Genomic DNA, 16,412 nt, shown 5'->3' on the forward strand with positions numbered 1-16,412 from the left:
CTTCCCCCAGCCAAAAAAAACGTTAAATTCTTTTTTTTTTTATTATTTTATCAGTGCAAACCCAGCCGCTGACTTTTCTTGGAAAGCCTGTAGGAGTTTATTATCTGGAAGACTTCTTTTCCTCTGCCAAATTTACGTGAAAACGGGCGACACGTTAGGAACCCGTTACGAGAGCAGGCAGGTGGGCTGAGCACGCAGCCTCGTAATCCCCAGCTCATTAAGAAATCAGCCACTAAAAGCCAAAATTTTGATGGGCGGTGAGGCCATGTGAGGAGGCCCCTCGCTGTGGAGGCTACGCTGCCGTAGTCCCTTCTGGCGTAGGAAGCGAGCAGCGTATTAATTAGCCGCCTCTGCCCAGTTCAATAACGAATTTAGAGTCGGGGCGGCGGCTGTGGGTTGAGAGCGGAGAAAGGCCGCGGTACGGCTCGGCGGCCGCCCCGAGCCCGCGGACTACAGCTCCCAGCATGCCCCGCGGGGAGCACAGCGCGGCCGGGCTCCGCCCTGCCCCGCTTTGCATGCTGGGAGCTGTAGTCTCGCCGGAAGGCGGGCGAACGGCGGGGGGGCGGCCGCCTGATGGTTGGGTCGAAACGAAACGCGGCGTCGGGCTGGGGGGGGGGATGAGCGGAAGGCCGGGCTGCTGGGAGCCTCTGGGAGGCGGTTACAGCTGAGCTTCCCCCCCCCCCCCGCCTTTACGTGGGCCGTCCCGCCGGGCCGCACCGGCCGCCTGCCGCTCGGCCGCCAGTCGGTGGGTTCTCTCAGCGGGCGCGTTTCCCGCCGGCGCCTCGGCCTCAGGGAGCCTGTCCGGCGGGGGTAGGCGTCAGGGTGTGCCGCCGCCGTGGTTCTTCTGCCTTGAGGTGGCCTTGAGGGGCTGCTTCTACGCCCGCAGCCCGCCGTGAGGAGGCGGTAGCGGGAAGGGGTGGGTTGGCGCCGAGCCGCCTGACGAAGCCGTGCTGGAAGAGCGGGCTGCCGCCTCGGAGAGTGTGAGGAGGAGGAGGAGGTGGAGGTGGTCTGGTGTGCCCAGCGATGTAGCCCTGAACGTAGAACGGCAGCTTGTGGAAGGCGGTTAAAACTCCTCAGCGGTCTGGTTCCAGAGCATGGGCTAAAAGCTATGTCCCTCTCTCGTGTCGAAAATCCTTGCTTTCTGCTGTTTCTGTTTGTCTTCCAAGCCATATTTATCCTGATACTCTACCGAGGTGGGCCTTCGAATGTGTTTCGGGGGTTTTTAGACTCGCATCAGGTTCTGGATTACTCCAAAACTCATGACGTGTATACAAACCTCAGCTTGTTCACCCAAGCTCCCGATGAAGAAGCTATGCCGTACTGCTCGGCGCAGTCACCGATATTTGGTAGGTATGAACCGGTAAGTGTTTGAAATAACCGCTTTGGTGCGTGATAACGTTGAACGCTTTGTAAGTTGTACGTTTTTCAAACTTTTCCACTTTTTTTAAAGTGGTATCCTGATGTAATACTTACTCTGGCAAAACTCTCTTGTGTTAATTAACTAATTTTTATTGGTTATACGAGGAAGAGTATTTTACTGATCTAAAAACTGACAATATTAAGGATTTGGCTACATAGAGATTCTAGAACGAGTGAAAACAACGCATGGTCTTAATACCAAGTTAGTAACGCTTTTTTGTTGTTGTTCTTGGCAGTCCTGTATAAAATATGCCAAAACTTGTGCTTTGGTAAGTGCATAGTTTTCACCTCTGACTCACTGTAACTTCTGGGTTCTTTGTCTCAGCCTTATATCAAGCTCATAGTTCGATATAAATTGATTAACTGATTAAGTTGGCTTTAAATATCGTTTGTATGCGCATGTAGCTTGGCACCTTGCTCTTCATGGTGATCTTTTTGGTCTATGATTGTTTCACATCCTTTAGACTTAGAAACTTCTCCCTTAAAGTCTGGTCACAGGTTAATTTGTATTTATGCTAGGACCAAATTAGAGCTGATCCTAGAGGCAGCATTCATCCAGCTACTGCATTACTAGAACAGTTGGGAAACTTTTAAGTAAATACAGAGTCACACCTGTAAAGCATGCTTGTTGATAGTAAAGTGGTGCATCTCCGGTAGTAGTGAATCAGTTCGACTGAGCCACCCAAGAATGGATGAGTTCTGTAAGCATGTGCTTACAGATGGTTTGGGGACACCTGCTTCTTAGAGTACTGTGTAGTAAGTTACCCTCATCTGATTCTCTATACTACAAAGGTTTCTGCATGTGTAAGTCTTGCATATAACTAGTCTTGGAGCACTACTTAGTAGTTGCCCTGCTGTTCTAGGAAAGCTGATCACCACATGTGGAGCACAGTTAAGAGCAAATAGCTGACCTTGGTTCACAGGTGGAAGTATTGTGGAAAGCCAATGCTGTGGTTACTCTTGTGTCAAGTTGCTTAATTCAGTTATAGAACTCTGCTGGGATGCTTTGGATGAGCCTTTTTAGACTGCAGTCTTCATAGTGATGCTTGTTCTTTTGGGAAGTTTTCTTCCTTCCTTTGTTGCTGAAGTTAAATGAAATACATGCAATATGTATGATGAAATTGTATGATAACTTTTGGGTATATGCCTCAGCATTTCCCTTGGAAACAGCTCTACTAAGTAACTACTGACGTACTAATAGGACAGACCCTTTTTGCACAGGTTCCAGTTCTAATGGTCTTAGTCTCTTCATCACTAGCTACAGCCCATCAGTTCTTTTGGGAAGCTACAATTCTGTGTTTCTGACTTAATTGTTTTATTTGAAAAAGAACAGCAGAAATGTGCCTGTACCCTGCTTGTCTCTGCTACTGATGAGAATCTGCTGCTCTGAAAAGAGTCAAATGATAAAGCTTTGGTCTCAAAACCAAAAAAAAATCCAACCCAAAACCACCAACCAAACCCAAAACTAGGTGCAGTTCTGTGCAGCTTGCAGCCAAACCATCAGATAAGTAAGAGTAATGATGTATATGGAGGAGGCAGACACAGGGTAAAATTACACTAATCAATGCTCTTAGAGCTGTGAAATCTTTTTAAGACCTCTTCTTCTGCCCATCCCTGAGAGTGCTAAGAACAGAGGGGATTGGCCTGTATGTCATACTTTGAAGCTAAAATGAGAATGTAGTGTTACTTATAGACAGAAACAAACAGTAAGTACACTGGGCGAAAAAAAAGAAAACAAAGCAAAGTAATTGTGGAAGTTTTGCTGCATAAAAAATTAGAGTTGAGCATATGAAGCATTGTTGCTGTGAAGCACAAATTATTTGGAGCATTGATACAGATTCAGCTTAAGAAAAATGAGCAGTCTGCTACAATTTAACTTTTACTCAGTGATATTCCCCTTTAGATATGAAGTAAATTATTCCTTCTGGTATTACTATATACCAGCCTCTTCTGGGTGGTTTGGGTTTTTTTAACCCGAGAAATGCATGCTACTCTGCAAGGTAGTTGCCCTTTGTTTTGTATGTGATGGGCACATATGAATAGACGTATAAATATGTTATAAATGTCTTCATTGGTTGTTATCGTCTTCTCTCATAGGACTGATCTCTCTTGGAAGTGTTATATCAGAGATAACAATGTCTTTTAATTTTAATTTCATAAATTCCATTAAATGAGATTTCAAATCAATTCTTGAGGACTCCAATCTCCAATTCAGAGCTGGTAATAAGTCACTGTGTCCACTCCAAAGTGTGTTAAAGTAGCTGGAAGAATGCCAAATGGCTTAAATGGTTTCTTCATCAGGGCTTTTATGAAGTGCAGCACTTTTTCCACTTATGTATATAGTAGATCATTTCAATAACTGTTGGAATGTAAGATTAGCTTGCAGTTCATCTGTCTTTTTCCTACCTTCTGAATCTACAGCATCTTGGTTCTTCCAGGGCTGTGGAGCAGGAAAGTGTAATTGCTAAACACCTCTGCCTTGGACGAACTAGGTGCTTTCTGACTAATGTTACTTTTTGAATGCTTAGTGGTGTCCATTGAACCTTTTGTGACCAACAACTTGAAAAGCATTGTACTAGATATTCAGTGTCTTCCTTAATATTGTGAATAAATTAGTCAAAGGTGAAGAAATTACTAAAAGGTTAAAGTTTCTACACAAATATCCAGTTGCCTGTTTCTTCCTCCTTTGTTTTTGGAAAAAGCAAAGTGTTTATATGATAACTTATATGCAAAACTTAACAAAATAGCATTTAAATTCAAACTCTGACTTTCTCACATTGCATGCAAGATGTGTTGTTTTGGTTCATCTTTTCCTCTTACCAGGAAGTAGCTTGATGGTAGAAGACTCAGATTTAAAGAGGTACCTCACTTTATGCATGGTATGTGCTGAATGAGTTGGTTTGGCCCTTGAGGACTTTAATAGTTGAAAGTTCTGACTGTAACTCTGCTGTTTATCATTTGCTCATGTTATGGAAGAATTTTTTTCCCAAGCCCTTCTTATAGTAGTTACTGCCTTTCACTCCCATCTGTCATAACCTTTTAATGAGTGTGACCATCTGTTGTGGTAGCGAGTAGCTCCTGCTACATTTTCTGAGGGATACTCTTCTGCTAGAGTTTCTTCTCTCAGATTTAAAGAGAAGTAAAAAGGTGGTAATGCCGAGACTTATTTTCAGCTGCAGTTGAGGCAGCCTTGTATTCTGTCATTAGAAACTGGTGCTTAAATTAAGGCTGTTGGTCTGGTGGTTTGTTTTTTTTTTTACCTTTCATTCAAACAGTGGTAAAATTATACAAATATGACTCTATTAATGTAGCGTGTGGTGCTGCACTTTCTCAGTGAGGTATTCATCCATGGTACTGTTCCCGTTCATTTAGCTTTTGTAACTTCTGCTTATTCTGGTTGAACTCAGTAATTATAGCTGCTAACTCTAAATGTGTAGCAAGTTGTTTAGAAGTCATATAGTTTCTTTCTTAAGATGGGATAGATCTGGTCAAAATCAATAGATCCCCCTGATAGTCAATTATGTTGCCTAGAAAGTAAAGCAAGCAGGGAGTATGCTGTCACTGGCACCAGCTAACAATACAGACGGGGAATTGCGAGTTTTAACTCTACACACTAAAGTTTCATATTAATTAAACACCCTGCATGTGATGGTACAGGCACAGAAAGAGCTTAGGAACCAGGCTATGGAGAAGTTGCTTGGATGTGTCAGGGTGTTGATTCTGTACCTTGTCTGAATTGGGATCCTGTGCTTTCTAGAACATCTAAGACAGGGTTTTCCTCCTTTCCCAAAGCTGTGCGTTAGCAGTTTTGTTTTTCCCTATTTGGTACAGCCTGCAATGGTTCTGTTCACATCTGGGATTTAATTGGATTACAGTGCATTAGCCTTTTGTTAGTTGGGCAGAAAGGAGATCTGAGAGCCAGAATTTAGCTTGTAGCAAAGGGTGTAGGGCAGCCAGAGGTTTGGGGCTGTGTCAAAGACTAACTTCTTTTTTTCTGTGTTTCCTTGGCGTATACTAGATTGAATTTCTGAGCTGAGTTTGAGGTATGGAGCCAGGCAGGTTGGGAGAACATGGCATCTTGAAAAACCTGAAAAATGCAAATTTTACCCTCATGAATCATATGCTTGGGTATGGAAGGAGGCAACAGAAGTGAAACTATTGCACATTATCTTACTCATACCCTTATGTCCAAATATAGATTTCATTTTTTGGAATTTAAGGATTATCGCTACAGAAATCTTACTCTGCAATACAAAGAGCCCCAATTGCATTATAGAAAACAAAACCGTGCTTTTGTGGGAGAACAAAAGGGATTAATTCCCTTTCTTATACCTTCCTTGGAGCAATGATCTGTAGTTGAAATCCAATCTGAATGTAACGTTTCTTTAGCAAGCTCCAGTTGTCATCAAATCAGTGGTTAATGGTGCTGTAGTTAAAAGATCTGATAATCAGGCAGTTCATAAATCTAAAAAGCAACATAAGCTACAGGTTAAAAACAATGTTGGACTGAAACGTGGTGGTCTTAAAGGCAGAAAAGGAAACTGTCTGCACAGAAGTAGATAATAACATCATAAAATGTTAATCATAAGTGTGACCTAGATTCATGGGCCCACAACATGATTCTCTGAAGAACTACTCTTCTGTTTCAGGTACAAAGGTATAGCAATGCACTCCAGTTTTCTACTGAGGATAGTACAGTCAAAATCAAATACTCCCTGCGTTTCAGATACTTGGGGAAGGACTGAAAAGTGATACTTAAGAGTCAGCTATTGCAAGATCTTGCTGACAAGCAAAATTCAGGTTTTCCTTTTAAAAACAAACAAACAAAAGCCAACCAGCCAACAAAAACAAACCATGAAGTGGGATTCACAGTGGCTAGACCTTTTTGACATCATGAGGAATGGGGTCAGTGGCTGTTCAGACCAACCTTCAGGAAATGCCATTATGTGTGTCCCTTGAGGAAGAAAAAGAGATGCTTATTGAGTATCGGTTTGCCTATCACAAATGTGAGGTATACCAACATCCACATACTAGCAAAATGTTTCCCAATTCTGAATGGACAGCTTGAATCTTATGCCAAATTTAGTCCCTGAGCCTTGTTAGTGCTCAAAAAACCCCAGGCCCCCAAACCAGCGGAGAAATGTTGCTTCCTTCTGTGTCAGTTAAACAGGATGTGGGTGAACGCAGGCTCAATTTTCTTCGTTAGAATTGTAGCAGAGACTCGAATGCAAAATGGGCTGGAAGAAGTATCTTCTGGACTCACCTGCTTAAATACTTAATTAGATGTAAGACACACCCATACCTTTCCCTGCTCAAATGAAAGCTATAAAACACCAGGCCTAAATATTTGCTCTTTCTCTCTCAGGCTTCATTATCAGAAGTTTTTTGAGAGAATAATTTGTTTCACTGGTTTATGAGGGAGTCTGACTTCCAAGATACTGAAAACTTAATCTTTAAGACAGCCATAGCAATAACTGTGAGCTTGGAAGGAAAAGAAAATCTTATTTGTAGCTATTTAAAAAACAAAACCAACAACAATAAAACCCCAACGACTTGCCTCACAGGCTTCTGGTGGAAAAAAAATATTTTGTCTTTGGGTAGCATGGCCTGCAGAGAATTGTTGGTCCTGCTTAAAACTGTCATTTGAAATTGTCACCTTTTAATTGTGATTTAGGTGAAGGTTTCTCCCTAGTTCATTTAAGTCATAGATTTTAATCTTGTTCTGCATTTGTGCTTTATTTTTTTAGAAACTGACAGCGGTTGGAAACCACTAAGACACACTGATCTGTGTATAAATATAACTCTTCTGCTAGTTCTGGAACCTTTTCTCACTACCCAGAAGGACAGGCATTTAAATAATTGTAGAATTTGTTTATTCCTATTGTAACAATATGAGACTTGTGTTAAAATTATGATTGATGCTTTATATTGATTCTTTCTTACTTGTGACTTGTCAAGCTTTTTCCATCTGAAGAACGGAAGAATTCATATAAAAACACAGATTTATTTTTTTTTGATTAGGTAAAAACTGTTGAACATACCCAGTATGTTTTGTATTTAAAATTGAGGTGCTGAGTAGAGGAACTGTCATACATAGTTTCTTTTGCTACCCTGTGCCTGTTGCTGAAAATGTAACATCTCTCTTCTTCCTTCTCTGTTCTGTCATCTGCTTTTCCCAAAATTTTGAAGTACTGCCTGCTTATCACAGCGTATATAATTAAATAATATAGCCAATACAGACCTTGTGGCATATGATTATAAAATCAACTTGAAACTTTTTTTAAGATAAAGCTAACATTTCCTAAAGCATTTGTATTCATCCAGGCTTTAAAGTATTTCTCCCCTAACCTCCTGAATATCCTTTTGGACATCTTTGTCCTTGAATCTCCTCTGAAAGAGGCTTAGAGACTTTCTCCATATGGGTGGTAAAAGCAGATATGTCTGTTCATCTTGATTCCTTTTCAATGCTATTCTTACAGTGAATACATTTATTCAAGGATCCCATATAAGCAACACAAGACAGAAGGTTTGCTTGTGTAGTAGGGAGCCAATACCAGGAAAAAGCAAGCTGTGCAGGAGCTTGGTGAGACTTGCTGGCTGTGCTGGGACTCGGGATGCCTCTGGCAGGGAGCCTGCTGTCCTGGTGCTGAGCCCAGCACCCCTCGGTGTGGAGCCGTGGGGAGGTGACCAGCAGGCAGTGGTGGAATTCATCATGTGGGCACATCTGCGTGGTGGTGTTAACTGTTCTCTGGTGGGGCTGGTGTCTTAAGTAGTAAACAGATATATAGGTTTGAATGAAGGTTGAGAAACATCACTGATCTTTTTTTTTTCTTTTTCTTTTTTCTGTCTCTCCTTACAGTTGGTCCATTAACCATCACCTTCAGGGTACTCCCTAGTGAAAGAATGATCATCAAAAAAAATCCTTTTGTTCAGTCAGGTGGCCGCTACAGGCCACCTCACTGCTTGGCCCGCTACAAATCAGCCATCCTTGTAGCATACAAGAACCAGGAGAAGTACCTTCACCATCTTCTCTACTATATTCATCCTTTCTTGCAGCGCCAGCAGCTCAGTTACAGTATCTACTTGATTCAGCAGGTAAATCTAAATCAGATGTGCCTGATGGTGTAGCTGAACTTCCCAGTTAAGGGTTAGGTTCTGAACAAGAAATGGGAATCTTCTTATGTGGAAGTACCATTTTTACACATGGGTTTAGAGCAGGTTGGTTACATGCTGTCCCATCTCCATGGCTGCTGATGATTGAAATGTCATACCACTTGTTAAGATCATCATTCTGCTATTGATTTGTTCTGCCTTTTTTTTTTTTTTCTTCTAGAGGGATAAAGTTGTCATCAAGTGGTAACTTGTATTTTCAGCTGTTCAAGAGTTGGATGTGGTTTGTCTTGTAGCTTGTCAGCGTGGCTACTGAGCAAAACTGTTGAGACTAAATGCTAAAGTGAAATTGGCTATTTTTAGTCTGTATCAGATAAAAACATCTGGCTTGACTCTGCTGTGGGGCAGCCTATGCGCCTATGCAGTTCAAACAGCCGTTTTGAACTGACGTGGACTGGTGTTGGAAAAGATCAGTGGTGTGAGAGCAATTTTTTGATTCATTAATTGAAACTGATGGTTGATTGGGAGGGAGGAGAAGCTTTTTTGTTTGACCAAGATCATTTTTTTTCTCATTTCTAAGCTTTAATAAGCAGTAGTCAGGGCAAAAGTGTTGATGTGCAGACATACAGCTAAGGATTGACTTACTGGTCTCTTGAAAGTCAGCCGCCTTCAGGAGCCTGCGGTACATAGCCCCTGACACAGCAAAGCTTACAATTGCTGAGAATATTGTGAAGAGAATGGATGAAATTTTCAGAGTCTGGGGCATTGAATTTGTAGCCAGTATTGATTCATTCCAGTGTCATTCATTTGAATAAGGCTTTTTGACTAACATAAATTTTGAGTTATCCTCTTTGTTGTTTTGGTGAAGAAATGTAGGTTTTCTTTTCCAGGTGGGGAATGGTACATTTAACCGAGCAAAGCTGCTTAATGTTGGTGTCCGGGAAGCCCTGAAGGATGAAGACTGGGACTGCCTTCTTCTGCACGATGTCAACCTAGTACCTGAGAATGATTATAATCTCTATGTTTGTGATGAATACTATCCCAAGCATATGGCTAGTGCCATGGATAAGTTTCAGTACACGTAAGTGCCTCCATGTACTTTGGATGTACGTATCCCAACTGGTTCACTTCCTGCGTAGAAAGTATGAATGGGGACAGTGAAAGATACAACCTTTAAGAGGTTTTCTGTTATTTTGCAGTAGTGACTTTACCAGAAAAGGGTATTTCTTGCCTTCCGTATTGAAGTTTTGTTTTCTCTTTCTCTTTTAGTCTGCCATATAAGTCCTTTTTCGGGGGTGTATCTGCTCTGACTCCAGAACATTACATGAAGATGAATGGGTTTCCAAACACATACTGGGGCAGTGGTGGTGAAAATGACGACATTGCTACAAGGTACTAATGCACAGGACAGGCTTAAAATAGAAGGGAGCTGGCTAGTTAAACATGTAGCATTACCCTAAGAAAGGAACTAAGATGTTCCTTAACATGCTTGCAGTATCATTATAATCCAGAATGCTGTTGGCATTGGGAATGGTTAATGTCAGAAGATGTTCAGAATATATGAATCCACCCATTGTGTGCTGGGAGGACAGAATGTTACTTCACATCCTTGCACCTTCAGTCACTCTGGAGTGCATCCAAGAGGTTATAACCGCCTGTGGTTGACAGGTGACTCCATTGACATTAACAGCCCCAAGGGAGGGGAGGAATCTGCAAGCTTGACAAATAAGAAACCCAAGAAGGTACTTAATAATTTTCAGACAGTTGGGAATGTAAGTTATGTTAAGGGCATCTAGGTTGCTCCAAGTATTACCTAATCACCAATATGTGGAATTAAGGAACACAAGGAATTCTAACTTCTGTCTTCAGTGCTGGGTGATGGAGAAGCCTGTGTACTACTGTGAGTCAGTGACAGCAAGATCTGATGTTTTTTCTTATGCTTGAGTTGCCATGGCAGCAGCATGCTATAGAAGTGAATACAATGAGTTTAGTTCCAGGTACTCAGCCTAATGCAAATTCTTCAAGTACAAAATCATAGCTGTAGCTTCTTTATTCAGCTTTGTAGTTGCACTGTGCACCTTCATCATCCTGCATTGAGGCAAGCTCACGGGCAGTTCATAAAACTAAACTGATGATAAAGGCCTTGTGTGTTTTTTGGTCTTGCACAGCATGACAAGTTACACAGTTTCAGTGGAATGTTCTGTTTGAGGACCGCAGGAGTTTTTACAAAGCACTATTCTGGGAATTGAAAGTCAGATTTTCTAACATACAATTCCTCCTTTTCCTTTCAGAGAAACCTAACTAAAAGGGTGTATGATTGTTTAGAGATTCAGCCTTTACTAAAGGAACAGAATGCCAGGAAAATAGATTTTTTTACATCAAACACTACAATGCTGGGTCTATTCAGCTGTTCTTAGTACAGCTTAGGCATCTATTGGGGTTTTCAGTACCTGTGGTAGAGAGTCATGCCAGTTATGCATAGGAGCGCACTTCCTTACAGAAATCTCCTAAGGCAAGTAGGTTATGTAGATCCCAAAATAGCCCTTTCTTGAAGGGATGTAAATCATGTGTCGTTTCTCTGAAAACTTATGCTAATGATTAGCAGTGTTCTGGCCCATAGGTACGTGGAGGCCATGGACAGTGCCTGCTCATGATTTAATCACGCACTGACGTCTCAACCTGCAGAAATTAGGAATGGGCTGACTGTTTTTGAATGGCCAGGTTGATGCATCTACTGGGATTTGGGTTTTAGGAGGTGCTCAAGCACTTCTTACCATGTAGCAACAAAATTAATTAGTATTTGAAATTGGACATTGAAATGTCAGAAAACCCCATCCTGTGTAAAGATTTTTTTGCTGGGATACTGCTTATTAAAGCAGAGTTAGTGAAAAAACATGCTGACTGCTATTTATATTATACAGTACTGGAGCCTGATAACTATTAGTCCTAGCAAACACCAGGATCTACCTTTTATTAGAAGAAAATACTAATTGGAACCACTTACGTGTTAACATTATCAACTGCAGGAAAGTGTTGGTTTTTTCTTAACAGTAAATGAATGTATTAACTGTTTCATAATATGCTTTTAGTTTAATCTTGCAATGCAAAATCTGTAACAGCAAAGCTAGTTTAGTGTTCTTGCCTTTTCTTGTCTTTTTGACTGAATGTGCAATAAGCTTATGTTCAGAAAACAAGAAACCTTGTCTAAAACTCAATCTGAAATAATAGTATGTCATACTGTCAATGAAGTGTTGTAATCATCTGATGGCTCTAGACTAGCAAATATTTTCAGTTCTGTAGCCTCTTTCAGCTTTTTAATATTCCTGCTTCAGTGCAGCTTGCTGCTGTACCAGATTGCCGTGGAAGGCAATCACACGTTGCAAATGTGCAGGTTAGATAACTGCAGTTGAGCAAACATTGATTCTTACATTCACAGGAATTTTCTCTGTGTAAGAAAGAGCTGCCCTGTGATAGCAGAGGTTTGCTAGCCCTAGCACTATTACAGGCACTTTGGTAAACTAACACAGATGCCATCAGCAATGAGTTGCTTGAAAGTCACTCAGAATGCTGTTTTTAGGAGCTCTGTTCTGGAATTCTAACCCTTCAGTTCACTTTTATCTAACTGTCCTGCAGCTGAGCAGCTCACATTTGTTTGTCTGGTGCCTGTATTTATCACTAATCTCTTATGAAGCCAGTCCTCTAACCAGGCCAACTGAATGAATGGCACTTCTCAAAGAACAGAGAGGCTTAATCTGGATATGAAACTCAGGACTGGCTTCCTTTCAGAAACTGCAAGTTTGGTGGTTTGTTGTTTTGTGGGTTTTTTTTTTATTTTGGTTTTTTTTTTTTTTTAAGTTTAGGTGATGGACCTCTAGGCAGTAAAAGCTCTGCTCTTACAAGGAAGTGAAAATAATGCCCAACTGTCAGATTCATGGGTCTTGCTCTTGAATGCTCTGTATGCTGCTGTTCTTTCCCTGCTTGCTATAATCCTCTTTGTACCCTGTTGAAGCATACTGCAGCTGGGAGCTTTCTAGCCCAAGCCTGGTTAGAACCTGCTAGAGAAGATAATGCAGCACTGTGGTGGTGTTCAACTTACTCCCTTTGGCTTCTGCATTTTGCTTTGATTGCATTAACACTGAAAATTATCTCTGACTTTGAACTTCCCTATAACTAAGCCTAGAAATGGCATCTTTATGCCTAAGCAAACATTTTGTTTGTTGTTTTAAAGGATTCAGCTAGCAGGAATGAAAATAGTCCGGACATCACCTCACCTTGGACGCTACAAAGTGATGGACTACAATGAAGAGACAGAGACTCACGAGCCTTGGAGAAGGTAAGTGTTTGGGGGGGGCAGTTAGGAGGCTGCTCTTTGCCTTGTGGCAGGTTGACTGTTACCATCATCTCCCTCAGAGCAGGTAGTAAGTATACCTAATGCCACTGCTTGTTTTTCTGCTTTAATGTGGCTATTTAAAGAAGACTGTCAGTCAGTTTCAGCTAAATCATTCTGTATCTGTCTCTGCATTTGAAGGGTTCCTCCCAGTTTCCTACTGTTAAGGACATGTGCTAGCTAGGAAGCTAACACATATCAGACTTAAGCATCAAATTATTCAGGGAATAAAACTTAAAAAAACCCCACCACTGCCTGCCTTGTAAATCGGTAGAGTTCAGTTTGAAGAGGCACTTTGCTACAACTTCCCTGTAATAAAAACTTGCTCTTCAATTGGTGTGGATTTACAATGTACCATTAAAATAGCGGAAGGCGGTAATCTAGCTTGAAGACATGAGGAAGGTGCTGTGAGACCTTAGCAAAGACTCAGTTTTATATAAAAGAGCTGGAGGAGGGTGTTGGGTCAAGTGTGGTGGAGGCTTCTATACTGACAGTGCAGTCTTCCCTCTGTCACCTCAAAACCCAGGTTTCCATAACAACCCTGTCTTAAAATCTACCTACAGCAGCTTATGTACACCACTGCTGCAAGCCTCGGTGTTGCACTCCCAGGTCTCTCTAAGCTGCTGACAGTTTCTTAGTTTTTTTGTGGACTGTAGTTGCCACCTCCCTCGTCAGCCTGTCTGACAGGTTCCAGTCCAAATTGTCCTCCTTGTTTAGAATAGTCAGCGTGAACTTACTCTAATCTGTTTAGTCTTATAAAATGCCTTCTCTTTCTAGTGTGTATTATGTGAGAAGAATTTTCTTGGGGCTTTTCTGCTAGCAGTTTTCATCTGCCATGACCATGCCACCTCTGGAAGACTATTTCTTCTGCAGCTTCAGCTGTAACCATCACCTTTGTTCTATCTAACTGCAGGTATTGTTCCTTTTTCAGGCCTACTTCTCGACACAACACCAGAAAAACATGGAAAGATGATGGAATGAATTCATTGGAGTTCAAGCTCCTTTCCAGGACAAAGCATCCTCTTTATACCAACATCACTGTGGACATTGGATACGTTCCCCCATTTTCTTAAGAGAATGAAAACAAAACCAGAGTTTGGGCTCAGCGTGGCAGCATGGGTATGGGCATTCAGCCTCTACCTCCTGTTGTGGTGTGGAGTCTGCACCACCTGAGACTAATCCTATTGTCTTTCATGAATTTCACTTTTCTTCTCGCTGTTTTAGAAGAAAAGGCCTTGAGAATAAGGTACGATAGCAAATAAACAGGCTGTGGCTTACTGTAAAAATTGTCAAAGCACTGGAAAACTAACTACTGAGCCAGACCCACCTCCCAGCCTTTGGGCCTTGGGGATCAAGGTCTCCTTGACAGTAAGCTGACCTAAGTTTTCTGGAACTGTTGTTCCATAGCTGGATAGCTCTGTGCTGCTTTGTACTGAAGTGTTAATTGGGATGCAAGCCATTCTGTCAGATGGGCTTCTGCAGTGCTGTACTTTGAGAAAGTCTTGAAGCCAGTTACTGTTCTGTAAGTATCTTTTGTGAATTTGAGTAGAATAAATTGAGTAATGTGTTTGGATTAAGATTTTCTAGAATATTTAATAAGAGTGTAATAAAAGAGAAAGTTGCCCTGAAATGAGGCAACACCAGAGCTTAAGTCTTTGTTTTTTCTGGCCTGATCCACCTGTGTTTAAATGTTTCCCTTGTAGCTGTAACTAATTCAGGCTGAATGGGACCTGAGGCTGTCACCTAGTCTAACCTCCTGCTCAGAGTAGGGAAATTAATCTGGTATTATTTCAGCTGTTGCTCAGACATTAATTATCTTTCAAGGTTGATCTGTCTTCAACATAAAATACTAGTTTTCCATCTAAGTAAGTAAGTCAAACATGTCAACAGTGGAGCTGTGACCCTGGCAGGAATGCATTTGTACTTACCTGACTGTGAGACTGACACAGTCTGCCCAAGACCTTGCCCTTTCTGTAATCTTGCTTTCCCTATAAAGTCAGTCAGTAGCACTGCCTACCAGGTCCAGTTATTTTGCAAGCATGACAGGGTATTTTTGCTTGGTACTTGTAGGCACTAAAATTCCCTGTTCACTGAAAAGCTGCATCTATCCCACTAACACCTAAGAACTTATTTAAAGCTTTGGTCTTCTCTACAGTTGGAATAATGTGTCAACCAGCTGGAGAATCATCCTTCAATATTACAGTAAGTAGAAGTTGCTTTTTTGTAATGTAATTAATATATTGTGTCTTAAAAGAAACTCTCTCAAACCTGGCTTCACATTTACCTGCAAGGGATGTATAACTGACAAGCAGGTGTAAGGACAGTTAAGTATAATGCAGTACGGAAAGTGAGCTAATTAATTAAGATTTTAGCAGAAATGCTGTAGCATAGTGGAAGAGTTAGTTATCCACAGACTTTCACCAGTCTCCCAAAACAAGAATCACAAATAATAATGGCCTGGGTATGTATACAAATATGCACTCTGATAACAGTGTGCTCCAAAGCATTGAACACCACAGACAAGAATTTCTCTCTGACAGACTTGGCCACTGCATTTCCTTCCAGATCTCTCCAGAATAACACACAGCCTGCAGCCTACTGCAGAACCGAGACTTTCATTTTGCCACAGGACACCTCAGCAGTCCTGCAGCAGGGTAAGCTGAGCTCATGAAGGACAAGAGAAGCCTTTTGAATGCAATGGAGTGTATTTATTGAGAGAGTTTTAACATCTCATCCATTACTATTATTGCTCTTCCCTCCCCCATAAGCAGTTTTTCCTCAGGCTGGAAAAAATTAGCCTTTCTCAGGAAGTTTGTAGTTGGTGAAGAATTCTTGTGCTTTTAATGAGAAAAGACTGGCCTGGTCCTTTTGAAGTCATAGCATTGGTGGCAGTGCTAGGCAGCCTTTCCCCTACAACAAATAGGAAGTTTAAGAATAGTTGCAAGAACAAATGTTTTTCCAGGAGAGTTAGTTCAAGTCCTTCCACTGGACCGGCCCAAACAAGGACACTTTCACAAATGTCCCAGCAGAAAGTGCATAGAAGAACGTGAGGACCTGTCCCTCAGGTCAGTCCATAGCCCCAGTCCTCACAAAAGGAAATGACCAATCAATTAGATGCTGTCAAGAAAAAAAAAAAGTCTTTCTTCTGTGCTACTGAAGTACTCGTTCAAGCAGAGTGACAGGAGTCATCTGCTGTAACAGCAACCACAAACAAGATCTGTTGCCATTTCCTATAACCTGGGCGGTGCTCACCCTTATGAGATCTTGGGCTGCATGCTGAAATCCACTGTGATATTGACATATAAAGGGTTATGTTCCACTGAGAGCAGTTTATATGAACACGAGTTCAGCCCATCTGTTTTCCATGTTCTCGATACCTGACGTAGAAGCTTCATCCTGAGGACAAAGAGGAGAAAAATCTTCATTGACAAGCGTAATAGAGGAGTTTTGAGCTCTTTCCCACTACTAGTAAACTTGGGAGGCAGAGCTACTGCCT

The 16,412-nt window shown here is 41.6% G+C and overlaps 2 protein-coding genes across 2 annotated transcripts in view; one reads left to right on the forward strand and one right to left on the reverse strand.

Annotated features, from left to right (window-relative positions):
- Nucleotides 1–720: 720 nt before the first annotated feature.
- LOC104831695 (beta-1,4-galactosyltransferase 3-like) lies at nt 721–14,359 on the forward strand. The gene is made up of 6 exons (XM_010567440.1): nt 721–1,346; nt 8,279–8,514; nt 9,420–9,610; nt 9,799–9,921; nt 12,758–12,862; nt 13,848–14,359. The coding sequence occupies exons 1-6, from the start codon at nt 1,109–1,111 to the stop codon at nt 13,987–13,989; spliced, it is 1,035 nt and encodes a 344-aa protein (XP_010565742.1). The 5' UTR covers nt 721–1,108; the 3' UTR covers nt 13,990–14,359.
- A 1,533-nt stretch (nt 14,360–15,892) lies between these two features.
- The window catches only part of B4GALT4 (UDP-Gal:betaGlcNAc beta 1,4- galactosyltransferase, polypeptide 4), a 31,107-nt gene continuing 30,587 nt past the window's right edge, over nt 15,893–16,412 (reverse strand). The window contains exon 7 of the mRNA XM_010567441.1: nt 15,893–16,312. Within this exon, the coding sequence (XP_010565743.1) occupies nt 16,171–16,312 (142 nt within the window). The 3' untranslated portion in view covers nt 15,893–16,170. The remainder of the gene's footprint in view (nt 16,313–16,412) is intronic.

Source organism: Haliaeetus leucocephalus, unplaced genomic scaffold, assembly GCF_000737465.1.
Source record: "Haliaeetus leucocephalus isolate CR32 unplaced genomic scaffold, Haliaeetus_leucocephalus-4.0 Scaffold228, whole genome shotgun sequence".
In the NCBI taxonomy this organism is placed as follows: domain Eukaryota; kingdom Metazoa; phylum Chordata; class Aves; order Accipitriformes; family Accipitridae; genus Haliaeetus; species Haliaeetus leucocephalus.

Coding starts and splice junctions, on each gene's coding strand:
- LOC104831695 (XM_010567440.1), top strand. CDS start 1,109: ATGTCCCTCTCTCGTGTCGAAAATCCTTGCTTTCTGCTGTTTCTGTTT. Junction 1,347..8,278: donor GGCGCAGTCACCGATATTTG/GTAGGTATGAAC, acceptor CTCTCCTTACAG/TTGGTCCATTAACCATCACC. Junction 9,611..9,798: donor ATGGATAAGTTTCAGTACAC/GTAAGTGCCTCC, acceptor TTTCTCTTTTAG/TCTGCCATATAAGTCCTTTT.